We start from the raw sequence: 19,400 nt of genomic DNA on the forward strand, positions 1-19,400 counted from the left end.
CTCTTAAGTCTTAAGTCACCACCAAATTTTAATTAGGAAGCAGTTATTAAGCAGTAGAAACTACAAATTACGCACAGTTTCCACAGTCATTGTATATGATTATAGTGAATTCCTTTTTTGAAAAAAGTTAACTGATCTTCAATGATTTCCTCCTCAAAAATTCAAACCCTGCACATAACAAGAAGTTCAGCAAATTACACATTTCTTTCAGCACATTTGCCTTTCCTGTAGGCCATGCATCTTCCAGTCCTGTTCCTTTGGTAGTTACCAATTTAGGTTTTTCAGACCCAGCCAATTACTTTAAAGCATGGGGAGAATAATCAGTTCCTATGCATGCTGGAAGGAGGAAGAGCTACAGCAAAATCGCTGCTGAGGGCCAACTTCACTCAGCTCCCTTCCACCAGAGCCACAGAATGGCCCCCCCCGCCCCGCGTACCTCCGGGCCGGGTGGGCTTTACTGGCCCGCGGGTACCAACGCCAGCGCATCCCTCCCTCCCTCCTCGCTGCCACCCTGCCGGACGCTCATTCACGCCAGGGCTCCCCCAGCGGCCCCGCCCTCCTTACATTAAAATAAATAAATAAATTCATAGATTTAAAAAAAATAAAAAAATTCCTCAGGAGGAGAGTTGGGAAGTACAGAAAAGTAGAGTAGAGTAGAGTAGAGAGCACATTTACCGTCGCGTACCACCAACTCGCGAACGCCATGGCTGCGGCTCCTGCCCCCGCCAGCAGCTCCTTCCCAGGGGAAGCGCTCTCACTGGCAAGGGACTGGCACGGGCAACTCGCAGGCAGGCAGGGAGGAGGAGGGAAGCCACGGCCCGGCCCGGCCCCGCCTCCCCCCGGGCTGACCGGAGGAGGGCCTCGGCTCCGGCAGTCAGGCCGCCACTCCCTGCTCGGCCTCCCCTCCGCCCCCGCCCGGAGCTCCGAGCAGGCACCTCCGAGCCCGTTTTCTGGGCCGGGACAGGGTGGGGTCGGGTCACCCGCGGCAGCCACCGGGGGGGGGGGGTCTCTCTTCCCGGCTCGCTCAAGCCCTGCCAGGAGCCAGTGACTCAGGCGGCACAGGGAGTAATTAGGGAGGCGCCTCCCAGCGGAGCCCACGCTCAGCCCCGCGGGGAGCGCCCGCTCGGCGGCTCCCAGCCCCGCGCCCGGCTCACTCACCTCCTTTGATCCCTTGCCGCCTCCTCCTCCACCCGCGGCGGATTTGCGCCCCTTGTGCGGCATGGCTGGCTCCCGGCTCTCCCTCGATCCTGCTCCGAGTGACGCTGCAAGAACTGAAGGAACACCCCAAAGTTAGCCTACAACTTCCACCGCAGAGAGCCCAGCAGCTAGGATTTTTTTTTTTTTTTTTTAGCGCTCTACGCAGCACAAAGTCACACAAAAAAAAAAAAAAGGCACTAAAAGCCCTCCCCCCTAGCCAGGCCCCTCCCTGCAGTCGGCCCCCTGTCTTCCTGCCTGCTTCTCGTCTGCAGGCGCTGGCTCCCTTCCTTTTTGTGCGTGTGCGTTTTAATGGCTTAAATATACATTAATAATCATTCTTCAAGAATTGTGCTTTTTTTTTTCTCTCTCTCTGCTTGCCCAAACATATCTTGCAAACTGCCGTCGGGGTTAAAGGCGTGGCCCTGTCTTCTCCCAGCAGGTCTGACAGACTGTGCTGCATTCCTGTGGCTGCAGTCCTCCCTCCCTACTGCAGGGCCTGGAGGGAGGCAGCTCGGCCACGTCTGGCCTGCCTTACCCTCTGACGGTCATAATAACCACGGTCCCCCTCCCCCTCCCCCCTTCTTATTCCTGTCCCAAGGCGGAAAGACGGTGACCTGCCTAGATTGCATGAACTAGGGGGACGGGGGCGTGCATCTTGGTAGCCCAACTGGGCGTGGGCATCTTCTTGCCTTTTAATAAGAGTCGCATCAGCTATTTTTTTTTATCTTGCTGTGTTGATACACGATTGTAGGAATCACACTTTAGAAAGCTACTTTTTTAAAGGAATAAAATAAAGGCTCATTCTGCTCTCATGCTGGGCTGGTGCAAATTGGAATGTGTATTACAAATGTGAAAAGTTGTCGCAAGTAGCAGGTGAGGGAAGTTAAGATTTTTCCTTTTCGTGTACGGGCAAGTAATCTGTTATGTTAGTAGAATGGAATGGTTGTTGTTGGTAACACAAATGTACCACCCTTGCTCAGTGCAAAGTTTATAGAGAAGATTGTCAAGAGATAATGCTGTACCAAACTAGCGTAATCTGCTATGCTGCGTTTTGAGATGCCTTTGTTGAGGCGTTGAAGGATGCAGACCAGTGATCGGAGGATTGGAGTGCTACGGGTGCTGGGAGTGCTACCGCACCCATGTGAGGGTTCAGGCTTCCGTTGTACATTAGTTAAAAAGCCATTTTCCACACTCCCACTATAAAGATTGTTCCATCTCCCCTGCTCGGGCGGAGAGATGGTAACAGGTTATGGAATAATAGGAGCTGTAGTGTTACCATGCCTGACAGCACAGGGGTAATAGAGGTTAACTCTCCACACCACAGATTCCTCACTTCCAAGCAGAAACATTGTATAATTGATATTAGTATGTTTACTGAAGTGGTTTCCTTAAAGCAACAGCATTAGCTAGCCTCCTAGCTAGTCTCTCTGATGCTTGGCTCTACTAGGGCTTCTTTCTGAGTCCTCTTTCTTCTTTTGCATTCAAATATTGCTTCTTAGATTTTGATCCTGTTTTGGAATAAAAATTGAACCCCTTTTTTGGATTTGTTTACAAAGTGAGGAGAAGAACTTGCAATGGGGAGATTGTGCCTGTCCATCTGTCTATCTGTTACCTTGTATTAAAAGACAAACCAGCCAATCGTGGTGAAATTTGAGATGGAGCTCTTAGGGAGGCTGGTTAGTGGAATGTGATAGAAGTTTTGATTTGGGCGACATTCATGCTCCTTGGCTTCTATTTTTATTTATTTATTTATTTAGGTTCTTTTAATATACCGATGTTCAAGCAGGTCTTATCGTACCGGTTTACAAAAAACAAGGGGAAACCAATAAACATAGGAAGCGAAAAAAGTTACATTAAAACAAGGAGATCAAACCTGGCTTTTGAAGAATGAGTAAGAATTGTGATGTTCCAGTTGGCATTCGCACATGATATCTGCTCACTACCTGCAAGCTTCTCTGGCATGGACTATTGTAACACCTTTACATTGGTCTTCCTGCGTGTGTTCTACAGATTATTCAAAATGCCGCTTGCACATCTCCTTACAAGCACAAGGATGCAAGAATGTATCGCTCCAGTGTTGCTGTCCCATCCACTGGAGGATATGTTATAAACTTGCCGTCACTATCTACACCTTATTAAATAATGTCAGATCACCCTGGATCCTATCTGTGCTAAAAATACAAACTCCATCCCGTAATCTCCGGTCAGCCACTCAAAATTTGCTAGGTGTTCCTTCTCCTAAATTCGCTCACCTAAACGAAAGACAAGAGCGTGCAATATCTATCGCCGGTCAGGTTTTTTGGAACTCTCTAACCTCTCACAATCAGGAACATCAGTGAACCGAAAATGTTCAAGCGGGTGCTGAAAAAATTTTTATTCAAGCAAGCGTTGGGGATTGTAGACTAGCCTCTTTCTTTTTCCATCTGTTAGCGGTATGTTAATCATTTGAAGCTCTCCACATGGTATATCTTTTTCATCTAGGTATCAGTTGCTATTTGCCTGCTATGTTTTTATAACTTTCATTGTTTTAATGGTATTATTGTGTATGTGGCCTTGAATCCCACCCTGAACATTTTGGGGGATGCAGGTTATAAATAATTTTAAATAAATAAACTATTGCAGAGGAACTTGAATTAGCTCATGGCACTTGAAAGAGAAGGTGATTATGTAAGATGTACAATTAATATGCAATATGAATGCCACTTTCACATAAGTATAGATCTGGTGCGATTACTCTGCCTTTACTCAGGACCAGATTTAGGCCTCTGGTGCCAAATATTCAAAGCCGCTGTCATGCCACCAATCCAGGCCTGAGCTGCGTGACTGACCTCCATATCAGCACCAGCACCACATCAGCTTCAACAAGGAAATTCAGTATGGGACCTGAGAGCCCTTGAATGTTCAGAGCCCCTGTGGCACCCCCACCCCTCGCACAGGTTTCCATAGTAATGGAAAGCCCGGGCGGGAAGAGTGCCAAAGGGTCTCTGAGCATTGAGAACTCTTGGGCATTGCATTAAATTTCCTTGTTGAAGTTGCTGCTGTGGGGATGTGCCAGCATGGAGGAAATTGGGTAACTCCAAGGTAAAGGATGGGGTTTGCTGGGAGAGGGAGAAGTTCTGGACATCCCTCCTCTCCCCTTTCCGATTGCATACGAGAGCTCACGTAATAAAGCCAGCCCTATCTTTACTTGTCTATTTTTATTTTATTTATTTATTTGTACAATTTTTTTATACCGTTGCACAGAAACAAGTTCTCTCTCTACGGTTTACAGAAATCACATTTTAAGAACATGATAAAAAGGAAAAAAAGAATAACAATATATCTTAAAATCAAAAGAATTAAAAATTCAGTCAAACTATTTAAAATAGAGTATAAAATTAATGTTAAAAAGATAAGAACAGACTAACAGCAAAAAATAATCATATAAAAGGCCTAGATTAAACTTCAGTGACCATTTCAAAAGTTTGTCTAAAAAGCCATGTTTTAAGATCTTTCCTAAATCTCTTCAAGTTATCCTGCAGTTGTAGCTCTTGAGGCAGTTTGTTCCAGAGGGACGGCCCAGCAATAGAAATTGCACGTGCCCTGATTTCGCTTAAATGTGCAGACCTTACTGTTGGAACTGTCAAGAGGGCTTTATTGGCAGACCTTAGATTGCGTTGAGGAACATGTAGTTTTATAGTAGAATTTAGCCAGACATATCACTATATAATATTTTATGAATAATGCATAAAATTTTATAAGTTATTCTACTTTCTACTGGCAACCAATGTAAGTCCTTTAAAATTGGAGTGATATGGTCCTTTTTACTAGTATTTGAAAGAATGAATGCGAGCTGCAGTATTTTGAAGGACCTGTAAAGGGCGTAGTGTCGCTTTTGGAAGTCCTAGCATTGTGGAGTTGCAGTAATCACGTCCGGTTAATAGTAAAGCTTGGTTACAAAACTTGTTTAAAAAAAAAATCTTCTGAGGCCACTCTTCAGTTATTCCTACTATACTAATCTGTCAGTGTGATATCTGCATAGATTCAGATGGGGATCAACATCAGAGTGCCACCATTTATTTATAGTCATAATGATGGGAGCAGGAGCAGTTCTATTATGAGGTAGGGTGAGGAGGCCATGCCAAGTGGCCAAATTTTGGGAACAGCAAAGAGTGCCCCCCCCCCCCAAAAAAAAACAAAACACCCCAAAACCAATCCCAGTTCTGTGGTGGCCACCTCACCTTGCCACAGTGGACCCCATTCCACCACAGCCCGAAGAGCGAGGCCTGGTGGGACCATGATGAATTCCATCCTGCTAAAGCCAAAATATAGACTCTGAAGGTCGTCATGGACCCCATACCACAGTGGCTAAAGAAGAAGGGGACGCCCTGAGAGAATGTGTGTGCATGTAAGAGTGCGTGAGAGCTTGTGTGTGTGTGTGTGTGTATGAGAGAACCTATATGGATGTGTTTGTATATGAGAACCTGTATGCATGTGTGTGTATGTGTGAGAGAGGAGAGGGTGCGAGTGAGTGCCTGCATGCATTTGTGTATGTGTGAGAGCTTGTATGCATGGGTGAATGTATGTTGTGAGAAAGCCTGGGTGCGGGTGTATGTGTGAGAGAGAGGGTGTGAATGAGTGCCTATGTGTATGTGTGTACGCGAGTGAGGAAGAGGTAGGAGTGATTGCATGTGTGTGTGTGAGAGAGAGAGGGTGTGTTTGAGAGCCTTCCCCAATCAAGACAATCTCAAGTTAACTGAAAATCAAAAGTTTCTTATTGTCCAGTCAGATGAATCCAGAGCAAGTGAGTTATGCACCTCTACCAGCAGATGGAGACGGAGCAAACTGATGTCACAGTATATATACCCCTAAAGTGACATCAGCCTGTCAGTATTCTCTGTCTCCAACAGATGGTGGACATGCATCTCCCTACTGGGGATTGCTTCATTTTGAGATAGGAGAATTAAGGAAATAAATTCTCCCTACTCTCCTGCGGTGATACCAAATGGTCCCTCCCACAGTTGAGATTTCCTGAGGTGATTTCCCTCAGATGAGTGCCTTGGGCCGGTAGCTGATTTTCAGCTGGCGTGGACTGAGCTGCCTAAGCAGCTGAAAGGCAGTGGATGCAGGAAGCTGAGCACGGCAGTGATGGCATATGCCCTCTCCCCTTGCAGCCGGAGACCATCTCTGTACTCAACCAGGTAAGACTGAGCTCCTGTAAGTTTTAAAAAAAGAAAAAGTAATATACAAAGACTTAGAAGGAGCCTTTTGTGCGTAGTGTTTCCTCCTCCCCCCGATCTCCATTCTTGGTGTGCCATTCCGACGTTCATCCTGCTCCGAGGGAGGTCGAGGGATGTGGGCAGCCTGGCACATTGAGCAGCCTCCTTAGGCTAGACCCCACTCCGAAGCTTTTTCATTGTGTACCATGTGGTAGGCCATAACAGCATTTCACATGCTTTCTCAGGCTGCCCTTTACAGGACTGTTGGTTCAGCATGTGCATCTAGCTGTGCATCCAGATTGTGTGCCCAGTTTTTGGATGCATAGTTGGGCCTTATGGTCTGTGCATCCAAGTTAAGTAGCGCCATAGAATCCGCGCGCTTACCTGTGCACACATGTATGGTGCATTTAGGTTTTTTAGGGCACTTATCTTTGGGACACCTAAGTCTTGGATGCCTAGTTAGGTACCTAGGTGAGGGTCACCTAAGTGTTGGTTGCCTAAGTTGGATGCATATATATATATATATATATATATATATATATATATATATATATATATATATTAAAAAAAAAACAGCTCGACACACGCCTCTGGCTGCCGCTTGGTGCACTTTCAGCTATAATGACGCCTATACCTAAGAAGCCTAAGTACCTTTCTCTTTGCCCTGCCTGTCATATTCGGGCATCTCAACCAGGAGTGCCTGCTAACATGGGCCAGCACTGTTTGGAGGCTCAGGGAGAATTATCTTCCTCTGATTTCACTAAATCTGGTTCTTCCCAACTGGATGTAGGTCTGGGTAAAAATGACTCAGGTGGAGTGCCTGAATTAGGAACTCCCCTAACTGGTTCCTCAGCAGGGGATGGTAGTTCAGTGAGTATGCCTCAGGTGCCTCCTGGTTTGAATACTTCCACTTTTTCATGGTTAGAATTTTTCCAGGGGTTGCAATCTTTTCTTCAGATACAGTCTTCAACTCTGTCCAACGCTCCCAGAGCAGAAGCACAGATAGGAACTGTTACACTCGCTGCCCGCGGCAGCCCCTCGGTGTGGCCCTCTCACCTCTGTACACAAGCTTCAGGCTCCAGCTCCTCATTGCTGGCAGCGGTGGGATGCCAGTCCCGACCTCGGACTTCCACCAGCACCTCAAGCCCTGCTCCGCTTTCCGGGACCTCCAGCAAGATACCTCCATTCATCGGGCCTCTCCGCAGGGTTCACAGAGAGACACCGCTGGCAGCACTGTGCCCCTCCCTAGGCACACGCACGCGCACCAGTGAAACCTTTGAAGGGCCCGTGGCGGGAACCTGGCCTCGGACCCCAATGTTGACGTCAGTTCCCTGAACATATAAAAGCTCAGGCAGCGCTCCTCAGTGTTGCCTTTGCAACAGGTCTCCTCTGTTTCCTGATTCAGGTCCTGAGTGCTCATTGCTTCTTCGTGATTGTGTTCCTGTGCCTTCGGTTCCTGGTTCCTGAGTTCGTCTTGTCTGTCTATTGGATCAACTACCTGGTTCTGACCTCTGTTACGCCTGACCTTGCCTGCCTTCTCCAAGCCTGACCTCTGCTATGCCTGACCTCAGCTGCCAGAGTTCCATGTTGCTTGCTACACCTTCCAAGTGCCGCCAGCTTCCATTCAAGCTTGACAGTGATGCCGCTGTCCCTATCCTTTGGACACGGACTATTAAGGCTTCAGCCTTCCTTTGCTCAGGCACCTTCAGTTCCTTCTTGTCCCTTGGTGCTTGAGTTTCTGTTCCTCATCTCGTTCAGGATAGGACCACGCCACCTGCTGGCTGCTGCCTCTGGGCTGAACCATCTCCTAACCGTATTTAACCTTGAGGCCCGCCTAAGTCCTGCCGGCCCCGGCATCCAAAGGCTCAACCCGAGAGGAATGTGGGCTCGTATAGGTGAAACTCCAGTGGCCTCCAGCTTCAGCCCACTCCGCCTGCTGATGGTGGGTACCCTTAGGCCCTCGCCTATGGGCTGTGTCAACCCCACCTCAGCCCAAGGATCCACCTCCTACACAACAGGATGTTATCATTTTGAGGTGTTGAAGTGGCTTCTTGGGCACTGCGGTGATGGCCACTCCCACAGGGAGGAGCCGCGTGAGGAACCTCAGTACTAGGCTAGACTCTATACACGCAGACACAGAGAATTTGTATTTATTATATAGCTTGATGGTACTGCCTGGGTTGGACAGTAGTGAAGGTAACTCAGTAGAAGCAGTCCAGGGGTCCTCGGCAGAGGAGACCAGTCCCACACTTAGGTAGCTGAAAGGCAGCATGGGGTAGAACCCGGATGTAGACTCCAAGCACTGAAGCTGAAGGTGAGACAGACTGAGAAAGTTAGTACTCACTGAGCAGTTGGCTGTATTGATGAAGATCCTGGCAGGCAGAAGCAGATCAATTACAGGCACCAGTTTAGGGAATGCAGGCCCTCGAGGAGTGAGTACTCGGTTTCCCAGATAGGCACCTGAAAGAGAGAAGAAGGGCCCCCGAGGAACGGGTACCCAGGTTAGCGATGAATTACCCTGAAGGGCAGAGAGAGAGCTTCCAGCGGCTGCTGGGAAGTAGCAGAGCAGCTTAGACTGGAGCATTCCAATCCTCGCTAACTCGGTTTGTTAGCAAACGAAGGGCAGGCTAAATACCAGGATGTGCTGACGTCACTCGGAGGGGACGCCCCTGAGGTTCCCGCCATAACATGGATAAAGATGTGGGTGGCATGCGCGAGCGTACCCTAGGAGACCCTTAAGACAAACATGGCGAATGCCATCACCTTTGCCAATCCGGGGACGCCGGAGAGAGTGTGAGGACGCGGTGGCAGCCAGCTTCCCAAGGCTTGAGGAGAGAGAAGGAAGAAAGGTGAGGCACAGAGGTCGAAGCCGTCTGAGACCGACGGACACAACACAGGAACCTTGCCTGGACCTTCTTTTAAGCGCTAGAGTACTCCCAGAGCAGCAGGGGGACCTCCTGATAGAGATCCAAATGACACAGATGATGATGTTGATCCTAATTCTCTTGAGGATGGTGAAATTTCTCCAGAATTAGAACCATATAGAACTATGCTACAGTTCTTTCATAAAGATGAACTGCCAGCTCTGATCTCCCAGACCTTGGATATGCTCGGGTTCCTGGGCAGATTCTGGGTCTGAGCCCAAGAGAAATCCCATTTGGATTCCTCCTGTAAAGCCTCTTGTTTTTTTCTCCATGATGGAGGCCATTCAAGGACTGATCTTGAGTGGGGCACCCAGAGGGGAATTTCAAAGGAGGTTGGATTTTGGAAGGTCTGAACCCTCTGGATCTAGTAATAAGAAAGCACTTACGTTTTCTGAAGGTAGATGCACTTGTGTGTACAGATTCCAAGTGGACCACTATTCCCATGGAAGGAGGAATGGCCTTGAAGGATGCTCATGATAAAAGATTGGTATCCTTAAACAAGCATTTGAAGCAGTGGCAATGACCTTTCAATCACTTCTTGTTGTTCCTTGGTGGTTCGCTCTTATTTGCTTCTCTCCCAAGATAAGCTCCAGGGTGGTTATGGAACCAGCCGCTGCCTTCTTGTGATTTGGTCTGTACTTCAGCCAGAGGGGTGCCTTCAGTAGTAGTGGCCAGGCATCGGTTATGGTTGAGAAATTGGTCAGCCAATGCAACCTCCAAGGCTAACTTCACCAAATTAAGAACATAAGAAAATGCCATACTGGGTCAGACCAAATGTCCATCAAGAACAGCATCCTGTTTCCAACATTGGCCAATCCAGGCCATAAGAACCTGGCAAGTACCCAAAAGCTAAGTCTATTCCACGTTACTGTTGCTAGTAATAGCAGTGGCTATTTTCTAAGTCAACTTAATTAATAGCAGGTAATGGACTTCTCCTCCAAGAACTTATCCAATCCTTTTTTAAACACAGCTACACTAACTGCACTAATCACATCCTCTAGCAACAAATTCCAGAGTTTAATTGTACGTTGAGTGAAAAAGAACTTTCTCTGATTAGTTTTAAATGTGCCACATGCTAACTTCATGGAGTGCCCCCTAGTCTTTCTATTATCCGAAAGAGTAAATAACCGATTCACATTTACCCATTCTAGACCTCTCATGATTTTAAACACCTCTATCTCTTATGATATTGAGGTGTTTGGTGGATTCTTAGGGGCAAAGGGATAGTGACTCCCATGGGAAGAAGCCCCGTAGGGAACTGTAGCACCAGGCTAGACTCAGATGCACAAACACAGAGAATATATCTTTATTATGCAGTTTGTATGGTTCACCAGAGGTGGCAGTAGAGAGTGGATTAGATAGCAACAATCTGTGATCCTCGGTGGAGGAGACCCATCCCACAATGGTGGTATAAGGCCCCGATGCAGATATCCAGTGAGGCGCTGTAGGAGAGACAGACTGGCAGATATTATTACACACTCCCTTGTAGCTGAGTAGATAGAGTTCCCAATAAGCAGTAGAGAGAGGATAGATAGCAACAGTCTGTGATCCTCGGCAGAGAAGTCCCATTCCACAATGGTGGTGTAGGTCCTGATGCAGATATACAACAAGGAGCTGTAGATGAACAGACTGGGAGAAGTAGTACTCATTCTCTGTAGCTGATAGGTAGTGTTCCAGCAGGTAGAAGAATTGGTAGCAGGCACCAGGATAGACACACAAGCCCTCGAGGAGTAAGTACCTGGATTCAGGATAGGCACCTGGAAATAAGCAAAGGGCCCCCAAGGAGCGGGTACCCAAGTTAGTAGAACCCCGGAGGGTGTAGATAGTTTCCAGCAGCAGCAGAAGCGGCAGAGCAGCTTCAGACCGGAACAAATCCAATCCGTTGCTAACTCGGCGAGAGTCAGCAAATGGGCAACTTTTATAGTCAGAAGCAGTGACATCATTCGAGGGGGATGCCCCTGAGGATTACGCCAACACTGCTATAAGATGTGAGGCGTGCGGGCACGCACGTGCCCTAGGAGGCCTCAGGTCAACATGGCGGGACGGCACGCCAAAGCCGCTCCGGGGATGCCGGAGGGTGCGGCAAGGAGACACTACGGACTCCATTCTCCCGAGGCTGGTGGAGAAGGCTGAAATAGAGGTGAGGCATGTCGGGCGAAGCCGTCTGAGACCGACGGACGCAACACTATCATATCCCCCCTCAGCCATCTTTTCTCCAAGCTGAAAAGTCCTAACCTCTTTAGTCTTTCCTCATAGGGGAGCAGTTCCATTCCCTTTATCATTTTGATTACTGGCAGCCGATGGTCCGAGTGCAGGAGGTCGCTCCCAGACCCCCGCTGGACTTTTGGCAAGTCTTGTGGGGGTCAGGAGGTCTCCCCAAGCTGGCCAAAAGTCCCTGGGGGTCCAGCGGGGGTCCCGGAGTGATCTACTGCCCTCGGGCCATTGGCTGCCAGTAATCAAAATGGCGCCAATAGCCTTAGCCCATAGCCTTAGCCCATACTATGTCACAGGGGCTACCGGTGCCATCAGTCAGCCCCTGTCACATGGTAGGAGCAATGGAGTTCTTGTGGAGGACCTCCTGACCCCCCCAAGACTTGCCAAAAGTCCCTAGGGGTTCAGCGGGGGTCCGGGAGCGATCTCACAATCGGCTGCCAGTAATCAAAATGGCGCGATAGCCTTTGCCCATACCATGTCACAGGGGCTACCGGTACCATTGGTCAGCCCCTGTCACATGGAAGGAGCATAAGATGGCACCGATGGCCATGTGACAGGGGCTGACAATGGCACCGGTAGCCCCTGTGACATAGTATGGGCAAAGGCTATCGGTGCCATTTTGATAGAGGCAGGCCCGAAAGTCAGACAGCACGGAGAGAGAAATCCCTCGCGGGACCCCTCTGGACCACCAGGGATGTTAGTAAGTCTTGGGGAGGGATCAGGATGGTGGGGGGGGGGGGGTGTATTTAATGTATTAAAGTGAATTTTAATGCTTGGGGTGGGTTTTTTTGAGCTTCGTTTTCCCGCGTCGTTTTTTGGGCCGTTTCGTTTTTCCCCTTTTAGTTTTTGGTCGTTTGTCCAAAAAACTAACCGAGGAAAAATGAACTTTACCCTGAAGCATCCGACTCAAAAAACGACCCGGAAGAAAAAAATGAAGCTCATCTCTAGTTATTACATTCTTGTCTGAACTCAGTGTTACCTGTTGGCTGAGTATTGAAATGGTTATCTGTTTTTAATCAAGTTTTAGCTAATCTGTCCACAGTTGCTTTTGAAGAAAATACTGGCAGACTGATATCACTGCAGGAGTATATATACTGTGACGTCAATTTGCTCCATCTCCATCTGCTGGTAGAGGTGCATAACCCACTTGTTCTGGATTCATCTGACCTAAAGAAGAGGAAATTATCAGATAAGTAGTAATTTCTCAATCCCAGGTATGGAGAGCAGGAAAGTTTTTTATTCTTATTAGTTTTAATTGTTGGGTATTATTTGATGTATCTATTTTTTTAAATATTGTTTTTTTTGAGAATTTTATAAAATTTTTCTTGAGTTTAATTACTGAATGACCTTTCCTTCAGTTGTTTTGAAATACTTATTCTTTCTATTAGTATATTTTTATTATTATGACTAATGTGGGGTTTTGGGGGTTTTTTTAGCTTTATGAGGAATGATTATGTTTTCTATTGTTGCATTGCATACAATCTGGGTTCTTGTGGTTTTCCAGTTTTTGTCTGCACATTTTTCATTATACTTTATGATCATTCTATTTTGTATTTGCTGTGGGTCAATCAGTGTTCTACATTAGGGGTGCAAGGGGTAAAAATTTCATTTTTTTAAATTTCATATTGGGGTGGGGTTTTTTCATGAGTTTCATTTAATATTTATTTTGTTGTTTTTTTTAGTTTACAAAACAAAATAAACATTTAAAAAACACACCCCAAAAACACATAAAAAGAAAAAAAGAAATAGGGTCCCTTGAGGCCACCCATTCCCACCACCCATCCCTTCTACCCAGAAAAATGCTGGGGCCATCTTCCCCTCCCCCCAGGCCCCATTTACCTGGTTCAGGGGGATCGTTTGATGAGGCCTAGGCTCAGGCTGAAGCCTCAGCCTTGCATAGGCCTAGGCCACAGTAGGTCTCAGCCTAGGACCTATGCAAAGCCCAGACTTTGAGGCCTGATTCCAACACCTCAGTCATACACAAAAATGGTGCCCTCCACTTAAGAGGGAGGCGCTGGAGTTAATCAACTCTGGCATGTCCCCAGTGGACACTATTACTTTAAAGAAGAAAAAAAGGATGGCATGTATGAGGCCTGGGCCGAAGCCCCAGCATAAGGACAGGGCCTCCAGACTGGGCCCCAGCTTTGAATCTGGGTCCAGGCCAAGGACCTGACATCATGCCTGGGCCTAGGCCCAGGCTGAGATCTTGGTGTCAGCACCCAGGACCTGGCTTCCAGACTGTGCCCAGGCATTGGTCGTAGGGGCCCAGCCTCCAGACCAGGCCCCAAAGTCAGGCCTGGGTCCAATTCTTGGCCTATGCCAAGGTCCAGACATCAGGACCTGGCCTCTGGGTCAGACCCTGGCATTGGGACCTGACCTCCAGACTGGGCCCTGGCCCAGGCATCGGGTCACAACATACGGCTGGGCCCTGGCATCGGGCCTGGGTCAAGTCCTATACATCGGGATCTGACCTCCAAGTCGGAACCCAGCCTCCAAACTGGGTCTTGGCATCATGACTGCTCCTGGGCATGGGACACTGGATCAGGTAAATGGGGGCCAGGAAGTTTCCTGGTCCCAAAGAAATTTGGGGGGCCTGGGCCTTTGCATGGGTTTTGGCCTAGGCCCCAGCCGAGACCCCGGCATCATGCTTGAGCATAGGCCAAGACCCCTGCTTTGGGCCTCGGCCCAGACTCAACTAGTAACTTTTTTTGGAGGTGGGGTTAAAGCAAAATGTGAAAAACCAATGAAATTTTGTTGGATTTTCAATCATTTTGTTTTCAAAATGAAATGAAACAAAATAGGAAATTTCATTATTTCCTATTTTGTTTCTCCCCAATGCACATCTCTATTCTGCATTTGTAACTGAGGTGAGGTATTCTGCTGGCATGTAATTTCTGTGTAGGATTCTATAACAACCTGGCTTGTTCTGTTTTCCTAATAGGCAGTGTATTGGTGTTTTAGGGCCTAGTATAATATTTTCAGTGCTGCCTTTTCATAGGTAGGGTTCTTTCTGTTTGAGAGCTGCCATTTAATGCTGTTTTGGTATGGGAAGTTTACTATATTGTAGTTGTAATTCAGAGGCTAGAGGTTGGAAATGAAGAAAAGGGTGCATGGGGGATAACCTACATGGAGCAACAGTTACTACCCTTAGCAGAAGGCATATGGTAGGGATAACCTGCATGGCGCGGCAGTTACAACTATAAGCAGCTTGCTGGGCAGACTGGATAAACCATTTGTGTTTCTCTGCCACCATTACTATGATACTCATGACTTTTCAAAGAGCCAAGCCCACACCGAATGCATTTTCCAATAGGCCTAATACCATATGGGTTGTAAGTGTCTTTAATGCAGGGTTTTCTGGTTCCCACCACAGCAGTGCATGTAAAAATAATACACACGTTGTAATATTTTTACTTCATAAGACTATAAATGTTCTTTTTCATGTAAAATCTGTTCTTATAAATGCATAATTGTGCGTGGTAAGGGCTCGGAAGGAGGGGATGCAAAACTGTAAAGATCACCTAGGGCACCTAATACCCTTGAATAGAATTTGCCACACACACACAACACACAAACCACACAACACACACACATGCCACAACAGACAAGCCTGTTGCTGTTAAATGTTTTACTGTTTTTTAAACTGTTACATGTAAAGCCTGTTGCTAATTTTTTGTTTCACTGTAAACCGAGGTGATGTATGTCTATACGTACCGCGGTATAAAAGAATCTATAAATAAATAAATAAACCTCATCATTAACCCATCTCCCACTTCTCCAGGGGGAAAATGCTGGGAAACATGGGACGCAGGTGTTAGGTTTCCTGGGAGAGTGACAGGGTTGCCGGCTTCCTAGAAATATTATCACTGACACGCTTACGCTTTTCCTCCACTCCTCTGGGAACTCTGATCCCTGCTTCCCCCCTTCTGCAGCATTGCAAATCTCCGAAAGGACCAGACTCCAAGGGGACACCCCCCCCCCCCCACTTGGCCCTCTCAGTGATTTCACCTGTGCTGTGCCTTGGGGGGTAGGGTTGGAGGGTGCCATCTCATCCCTCGCCTCAGGTAGCAGATTGCCTTGAGCTGACCCTTGGTGAGAGTGGCAAAGCTAATTCTAACTTTTTTTTTTTTGTTTTAACTGCCAATTGAATCAGCTAAAAAGAAATCTTTGGTGATACTGCTGCTCTCGTGCAATAATTTAGAAATATTGCTTAGTGAAGGAGCAGAAGGTGAAATGGGTCTCTACTGCTTAATCATGAACACTAGAGGTCAACAAAGAGAGCTAATTCACAGGTGCTTTGTTTTCAGCGCACCACACAAGAGGAGGATCCAAGCTGAGGAATAAAAAAACAGAGGAGAGATCCCACCCTTATTGCCCTTCCCCTGGCAACACATCCCACCCTCCTATCCAATATCTTTATTTTCTAGAATGTGGGTGATTTATTCCTCTTGTGTTAGAGCAGTGGGGAGGGGGTCCATGTTTTATAATTAAAGTTATAATTCTGCTGCAACTTGGGATTGGAGGTGTCCAAGCTGAAACAGAGTTTAGAATAGATGTGGAGACAGATTTTCTCTCTCCTTGCCCCATCTACAGACAGTACAGACATTCAGGTGTGACTGGGACGTGGTGGGGTGCACCCACTATCTGACGCCAGGTGGGTGAGGAGCCAGGTAACCTAGGGAGACTTCGGGGATGCTTGCTGGATGCAGCAGCACCAAATGGGAGCAGTCTAACTACAATGGTGGAGGACATGGACAATCCAGGAGATGATGCTGGCCACGCCACGTCTATGGCAGGTGACATGAGCAACACGGATGGGCCTGCTGGTTCCTTGGCAGGCTGTCAACAGTGTGCAGAAATGATGGGAGGGTCTGAAGACCCTTGAAGTTTAAAGTTTTTTCCATGGCTCAGGTATGGTATTTTAGAACAGCTGTTACCAAAATAAAGCTGTGGCTTTTGCTTCATTCCACAAAATTGTCTCATGAAATGTAGTTTGTGGGTGTGGAATTTGTGTATTGCTAAGGGAGGGGGGAGGGGTGCCAGAGCTGCCTATCTTAACAGATTTGAATTGAAATTTCTGTTTATCACACTGGGAGGCAGTCCTTGGCTCCAAAAGTAACCCATCACAATGTCAGCACTTGAATTCTTCAGCTCTGAATTCTGTTTGTGCTCTTGTTGAGATCATACTGAATGATCAGGACTTCTTTTGATAGTACACTCACTGAAATATTTACTAGTCCTGCAACATGCCAGCAAGTTCTTAAAATGCTGTGTGTAGTGGAGGAATGAGAGGATTAGTCAATCTGTTGACTGGATTGCAGGGTGTTGATTTTTTTAACTTGTGCTCCTCCTCCCGCAAGGGACCTTTAAATGTGTCATCCTTTGGCTTGATCTTTCAGAAACTGCTGATAACAATCTTCAGAGTGCCATTCGTCCTTCAGCTGTTTTGTCACCCTGTGTCAAAGCTACAGGTGAAACCTTAGATTCATACAGGAATGATATAAGAGAGCAGCTGCAGCAACTGCGGTAATACTTGGAAGGGAGGAAAGTAAGTCATCGTGCCATCCACAAAAGGACAATTATAGATGCTTTGGCAACATTGAATGTTATTTTTAATAATAAATGTCCACCCATTTACTGTACTTGTCATTTGATTGTTTAGTTCCTTGAGGAGAAGGTGCTGGAGGTTGTGTATGTTTCTGTGGAATCATCTCTGTGGTATTGTGGGGTGGGGGTGCGAGGGGTGATGACTGCATAGGTTTGTTGTTATTGCCTGAGGACAGTGGTAGTGTGGTTTTATTGGTGTGTGGAGCTCTCCCTTAAGCGTGTTCTGGCTCACTGCAAGTTCCAGGGTACTTTTTATTTTTGGTCACATCATGGATGTTCCTCAAGAGCTCGCAGGTGGCCCAGGAACTCCCTTTGCCAGGTAGGACAAAATGAATTTGCTTTCTCCTCTGCAGTATACAAGGTGACATCTGCATTTCCTGGCAACATTCATGAAGTGAGCCAAGAAAAAAAACAAGATGATGTATCAGGGTGATGAGAGAACCCAACAAGCAAGTGGCACACACCCAAGCTCACACTTCAAACTTCGATATCGAGCAGCACCAATTAAAAGAACCACATGTGCCAGCCCCTCACAGTCCACTGTATATTCTCCCCACCTACAACAGGCAAGGAGCGGCTGCACACCTGCATTAAAACAGCATGACTGTCAGTGACTATTGCCTCTTATCTGTCCCTGAGCTACTCAGTTCTAGTGCTCCAAACTTTAGCCCCGCCCTCACCGGAGTGGAGAGTACCTTTTAGCAAGAACATAAAGAACTCTCTTGCTATTTTTGCTCATAATAAGTCAGAGACTAATTAAGTTTGAGGTTATTTTCCCCTGTGGGAGCTCACTTTTTAAAAGCATGGTTCATCTGGAGTCTGCTGGTCTTGCTTTGGATTCCACGTTTCCCTGTTGCTGGTAATCCGAGATACCGAGCCCTTCTTCAATGCATGCGTTTTTCAGAGGCAGAGAATTGGAATATATCCTCTTTGAATAAGGCTGCTACTGGGAGCGTTTTTGGAATGCATCTGAATTTTCAGTTTGAGTTCTTACGTTGGTGCAATGTTTGTTTTTTTTATGTTCTATAGAAAGATTGTCTGAAATATTATGTCCTTTTCTTACTGGGATATAATGTCACAGGGTCAATTAACTACAAAGAAAATAAAGGGTGGGCAGGGATCCTAAGGAGCGAATACAGCTTTTTTTTTATTGGGGGAGGGGGGATAAAACGTTAAGCGACTTAAGACCAAATGATTTAAAATAAAAATAAACCCAAGAAACCCTAAATCACAAAATCACTTTGTAGAACATTTTAATGGTCATTTTAACCACACTGTACAGTTAGAATGTAAACTTTTTACTGTTGTATAAACCAGTAGTACAACTAAGCAGAATGGGGGTTTTTTTTCTCTAACTTTTCATCTAGCAGTTTTAAACTTTGACATTATTTCAGGAAATTTCCTAAACATCAACATGTCATTTCCAAAACGTGATTTTATGTCGGAAGTAAAAGATACCAAGTCTCTCCTTAGTCGTCGCTGTAATTAATGTGCAGCATGCTTGAATATCAGTTTCAAAAAATACCCAAAAGGTTTGGAAAGTAAACCACACTTATGGATAAAACTGTTTATTAAAAATGTGATTAGACCTCGGGCGGCTCTACTGCTCTCAGACTTACTGCACGATGACTTAGCAACATGAACGCACATTGGCCTCCAGCTTTCAAAAGTGCAGAGACGGGCAGACACTGCATAGAGGGAAATCTCTACAGGACAGAGCCATACATCTCCCTAGCTGACCTGAATCTTATTTTTTGCTTGTGGGGTTTTTTTTTTTTTTTTTTTTGCAGTATAAGCAAAAAATGCCATGTGACAAATATCTCCGGCTATCTGGCCACTTCCACAGCCGAAGAATTTTTCAGAATCAGGGCCTTTAGGCGGAATGGAATGTCTGTAATATTCTACTGTGAATTGTATTAAAGCAATTATTACAGCAGGGAACCTTTTTTTTTTTTGCAAACTTCCAATATACAGTAATGGACTATACCACATTTGGGCGTATTAATATACTTTCCTTACACTATTCAAAACAATTAGCAAAGTAGATAAAATGTGTCTCTTACCTTTTGCGTCTCAGTATGCACATATGGGCTATTTACCCATCAAGGAGTGTTTAAGAAGGCTCTGAAATCGAGTTAGTGATTTCTCATTGGTTAGATAAGGATTGTCTGTCTATCAGGAGCTGGGGGGCGGGCGGCTCGGAAAGGTTTCTGCATCATTTCTTACCTCAGGCAAAACACAAGCAAAGAGCAGGCATGTG

General features: G+C 46.4%; 1 protein-coding gene across 3 annotated transcripts in view; it reads right to left on the bottom strand.

Moving 5' to 3' along the window:
- Window positions 1-1,350, bottom strand: part of CAST (calpastatin) — a 303,324-nt gene extending 301,974 nt beyond the window's left edge. Inside the window, exon 1 of one of the 3 annotated variants that reach the window (XM_029572924.1) lies at window positions 1,159-1,350. In XM_029572924.1, coding sequence (XP_029428784.1) covers window positions 1,159-1,221 — 63 coding nt within the window. In that variant the 5' untranslated portion in view covers window positions 1,222-1,350. Of the gene's footprint in view, window positions 1-675; window positions 846-1,158 lie in introns of those variants that run through there. The other 2 variants (XM_029572935.1, XM_029572943.1) reach the window with 2 other exon arrangements.
- Between the last annotated feature and the right edge of the window lie 18,050 nt (window positions 1,351-19,400).

The sequence above is a fragment of the Rhinatrema bivittatum genome, chromosome 1, assembly GCF_901001135.1.
Source record: "Rhinatrema bivittatum chromosome 1, aRhiBiv1.1, whole genome shotgun sequence".
Taxonomy (NCBI): Eukaryota; Metazoa; Chordata; class Amphibia; order Gymnophiona; family Rhinatrematidae; genus Rhinatrema; species Rhinatrema bivittatum.